This window comes from Branchiostoma floridae, chromosome 10 (assembly GCF_000003815.2).
Source record: "Branchiostoma floridae strain S238N-H82 chromosome 10, Bfl_VNyyK, whole genome shotgun sequence".
In the NCBI taxonomy this organism is placed as follows: Eukaryota; Metazoa; Chordata; class Leptocardii; order Amphioxiformes; family Branchiostomatidae; genus Branchiostoma; species Branchiostoma floridae.
The window spans coordinates 23,327,039-23,331,732 of NC_049988.1; the positions used below are offsets into that span (position 1 = coordinate 23,327,039).

General features: G+C 44.5%; 1 protein-coding gene across 1 annotated transcript; it reads left to right on the forward strand.

Annotated features, from left to right (window-relative positions):
• Positions 1-484: 484 nt before the first annotated feature.
• LOC118425113 lies at positions 485-3,010 on the forward strand. Its single transcript, XM_035833932.1, has 2 exons — positions 485-1,102; positions 1,604-3,010. The coding sequence occupies exons 1-2, from the start codon at positions 590-592 to the stop codon at positions 3,008-3,010; spliced, it is 1,920 nt and encodes a 639-aa protein (XP_035689825.1). The 5' UTR covers positions 485-589.
• Positions 3,011-4,694: the final 1,684 nt, after the last annotated feature.

A 4,694-nucleotide genomic window follows, 5' to 3' on the forward strand; every position in this document is an offset into this window, starting at 1 on the left:
CTTGCACATTCTATGGGTGCTAGAGAAGCTTGGAGTTAGTCAGACACACAGTATCACAAGTGCTTTAAGTTCTGATACAGTAAAACCTATACAAGTGACCATCTCTCCATAGGCCCACCTGATACCCTTTTTTGGCTGTACCAGTATAAAAAAATGCTCATGGAAGAATCTTGAGTTATCTTGATGTATTTTGTGAACCATTCTTAGGTATACTGCCTCGTGATGTAAGAAAACAAAGTCGAGAAAAATCAGTAGGCTATACATGTACATTATATCTCCAAAGCAAGCATCATGACCCTTGGATGGTTTTACACAGTCAGGGACATTATCACTATACATAACAAAATGTGCCTCACAATTAGAATGTGAGTGGCAAAGACAATTATTATGTGTTCCCCCCTCTGCAGTCAGTGGGAATGGCCTGCTGACCTCCCCAAGTTTACCTGTAACCACTATCCATTACATTCCATTGTGCGCCCGGCCGCCATCTTTTTGACTGCATACTCGGACCTGGGACATTCACAAGTATCTTTAGAGCGAGACAAGTTGGTTCCTATAGTTATTGAGTAACTCCAGAAATCATCCTAGAATGGCTGAAACAGTGGGACAAGCAGGGCAGGCTGCAGCACAACCTGCACTTGAAGTTCTGGCTGAATTTGGCAAGGAGGCAGCTAAAGTGTGGGGGCGGGTGAATATACGTATCAACAACCCTTGGGTGGCAGCCATTGACCTTGGTGGGATAGGTGCGTTCTACCTGGCCAACAAGGCCCTGACCATGCTGGCTGTCCGTCGGGCTGTTGAGAGGAGGGACCCCGACAACCCCGATCAGCCAGCCAACCCAGAGGTGGGGTTGGAGGCAGAGGTGGACTCCCTCCTGGTTCCTGTCATCTTCTACTCCCAGCTGGGCTACCAATACTTCACCTCCATCCTGAACGGTCCCTTCCTTAAAGCCTGTCTCCAAGCTGAACTCGCGACGGTTGGGTATGAGGCACCCATTGACGTAAGTGTGGAAAAGTGGGAGCTGCCAAACCTGCCGGAGGGGGGAGCAGGACTGATGGGGATGATGAGAGTTCAGGACTGGCTAGCAGAAATACCAGAAAAGGTACAAACTGATAAAGATTGCTCACAGCTATATATAGACTAAAGTGGCAAATGCTATTCCAGGCTTGTTGAAATGTCTGCCTGCACTTACTTGCAACCCACAGGCACTTTTCATTGGATATGCATTGTGTAGTGACTCAATAACCAGACCATGGAGCAAAATCCATTGTGTCGTATAAGACAGAAGGATAACAACAACACAATAAAAATAGCAAACTTAGTAGCTCAAAATGCGTCACTATTTGCTAGTTTATAGATTCTTAACTCTCCAAATCTGACTCTGGTCTGGTCCATATGTTTTGTTTGCAATGGCATTATTTAGATATTGATAATACTTTTTTTATTGTACTATATTTGATAGTTGAAAATTTATTATGCACGCGAAAGGGTGTTTTTCTTTGTACTTTTATTTTTCCACATTATCAAATTTCTTCAACAGGTGAAATTCTGAGAAGAAAATGCTGAAATATAATGTTCAGTATTCTTCACCCCACCCCTTTAGTCTAGCCTCATCAGCACAGCAGCAGGGGATTCTGGGATACCTGAGGATGTCTCGTCTATAGCAGGTGTCTCTACTGTTGCATCATGGGTGGATGTAGAGGAGGAGGAGGAGGCTGGACCATCACAGGCCGGAATTCCCCAGCAGCCTCCAGCACAGGACACACCTACTGCACAGCAGGCTGAGCTACAGGAGGGTCCACTGAAGGGGTGGAGAGCCAAGCTACTGCAGCACAAGGACTCACCAACTGCACAGCAGGCTGAGCTACAGGAGGATGTAGAGGAGGAGGAGGCTGGAACATCACAGGCTAAACGAGCCAGACTTCCCCAGCAGCCTCCAGCACAGGCCACACCTACTGCACAACAGGCTGAGCTACAGAAGAGCCCACTGAAGAGGAAGAGAGCCAGGCTACTGCAGCACAAGGACTCACCAACTGCACAGCAGGCTGAGCTACAGGAGGATGTAGAGGAGGAGGAGGCTGGAACATCACAGGCTAAACGAGCCAGACTTTCCCAGCAGCCTCCAGCACAGGCAAAACCTACTGCACAAGTCAAACCTACTGCACAGCAGGCTGAGCTACAGGAGGGCCCATTGAAGAGGCGGAGAGCCAAACTACTGCAGCACAAGGACTCAACAACTGCATGGACACGGCTCAGGGCCTACAGCTGTCTGGAAAAGGGGGCTGCCATGGTAACCACAGGGGGGTACCAGGAGGGGGAGGGGGTGGAGCACCTGCTGGAGGGGGTCATACTGATGGGGGCTGTGACACCTGATGATGTAACTGGAATCCTGTATCACCAGTCCTGGCTGCACCTGGACAAGCCCAACCTAAATCAACTCACTTCCACACAGCTCCAGGCTAACCCTGACAGCACCCCCTGTCTGCTCATACAGGCACTGCAGCTTCCCTATGGATACAGCCGACAGCAGGCCATAAACCATGTGATCGACCTTGTTCTACAGCATGGAGAAACAGACCCCATTTACAAACATCTGGCTTACATGTACCGTGCTTTCGGCCATACAATATGGCAGACCACCAAACAACCAGCCCTAGCCCTGTCTGCCTGTGCCAGTGCCCTTATGCACAAATCTGACCACCTGACAACCCTGTTTATCATAGCAGAGTGCTCCAGGGATGTTTCTGTCCTACAAGCCATCAGGCAGTTTCACCACTACATCCACACAGTTCCAGATCCCAAAGACCATTACTGGGTGCCCGATGCTCATTACCACCTGGTTACCCTGTACGGCCAGCAGGACCCATCTGTCCACAGGGACAGAATCCTGCACCACTACAACATGGCCCAGCAGACTGACAGGAACAGGCTGCCTGTGCATGGTCCAGTCCCCAGTGGGCTAAAAGACCAAGCCAGAAGGGTGTATGAACATGTCATAAGCTCAGCCTGACAAGTGACATTGCAATTTGGCAGCAAATCTGGTACATAAAACATGCAAAAGCAGGCAAGATATGACATGAGTCCTTGAGAGGTTATACATGTAGCTCTAGTGCTGCAGAACTTAGTAATACCCTGACTGTGTATCATTTAATAACTGTGCCATCATTTAGAAATAATTGTTAACAGATCTTTATTGTTAATGTTAGAGAGGCATGTGATATCATCACCAAAATCATTGTCATCCTAATTATATAGGATATCAGGAGACTGCCATCGTAACAAGTAAACTTCCAATCATCATAATTTGGGCACTTAGAAACTAACGATGTCTGTGACCATCACAATGCCGAAACTTAAAGGAAGATGATTAACAATCATCAAAACATAGAACAGTCAGTTGGCTACAATTAGCAGCTTACACAAGAGACACACGGAGACACAGTTTGGCCTACAGGGGAAAAGTTTTATTCTTTGTTCGCTTTTCCAAATACACTGGCACCCTGAGGAGGGGCGCAGCCTGTGAGTCAGATCAGGCGATTATCAAAAATGACCCGTAGACATTTTTCCACAAAACTCAATCAAGTTAGGAATCATGTACTTAAAAGCAGTGTCTCAAATATAGTGTTAAACAATATTCTAAAGTATCTACCTACAGAGGCTTGTATGGAGAAATCTTAAGCTTAGTAAAGCATTTCGGGTCACATTTTGTACTTGGACTTAATTTCTAGAATGAAAAATAGCTGCAAGTTGTTTTACATATTAAGTATGTACTTTTATGGAGGAGATTACGTCATGATCAGTGACAGTTTGCAAACAGATTAATTCAAAACATTATGCATGGTTTGCAGGGCTCAAAATATTTAGGGCATAATATAGTCTACTAGTTGAAAGTTAGTTTGTAGACAAAATGATGATACATGTACTGTACAATGTATGGCAAACTGTCGTGGGAAACTATTACTCTGACTACAAAGGTGTGATTATAATACTGAATTGTGATATAGTAAATACTAGACTTTGTACAATGATTAACATGCAGCATATTTAGCTAATAACTTGCCTAGTCATTGGCAAACTATAGGACTGGTACTATGTGTACATTGTATCAGAGTTAAAAAAACCCTGAAGGTTTTATCTTGTCACACATTTCAAATCACAATGACAATGATTTATTCCTAAATTACAAATTCATCTACCATTTATAGCTGACAGGTATTTTATAAATCTAATGATGTATGTTTTGTGTTTACCTTAGGAGACTCTGTTTTCAATGGTGTTGGGTTGTAATTACAAAAAAAAATAAAAAGCTGTTACCGGATTTTCATGATTTTTGTATGTTAACAGACCTTTGCTGAATAAAGACATGACTACAGTAACTGTTTGGGCTCCCTAGCAGCTTTCTTTCAAAGTGCAGCTTCCTGTCAACCTGTACTGAGAACACAGAACAAAGAACATGTGCACAGCCAGGCCTTTCTTTCAGCATGCATGAGTGATCACACAGGAAGAAGCTGCTGGATACCATTTTATGTGCGGTCAAAAGTACATTAAACAGTATCACTACAGGGCTCGAAATACTTTTTTCTGCATACCTGCATTACCTGCACCAGACAAACTTTACTTGCACCACTCTGAATTTAGGAGGTATGGATCATACTAAAATTGATCAGGGACCATTGCTATATTTTTCTTTTATA

Excerpts from the sequence above, each read along its gene's own strand:
- LOC118425113 (XM_035833932.1), top strand. The coding sequence starts at position 590 with ATGGCTGAAACAGTGGGACAAGCAGGGCAGGCTGCAGCACAACCTGCA. Across the intron at positions 1,103-1,603 it reads TAGCAGAAATACCAGAAAAG|TCTAGCCTCATCAGCACAGC; the intron begins GTACAAACTGAT and ends CCACCCCTTTAG.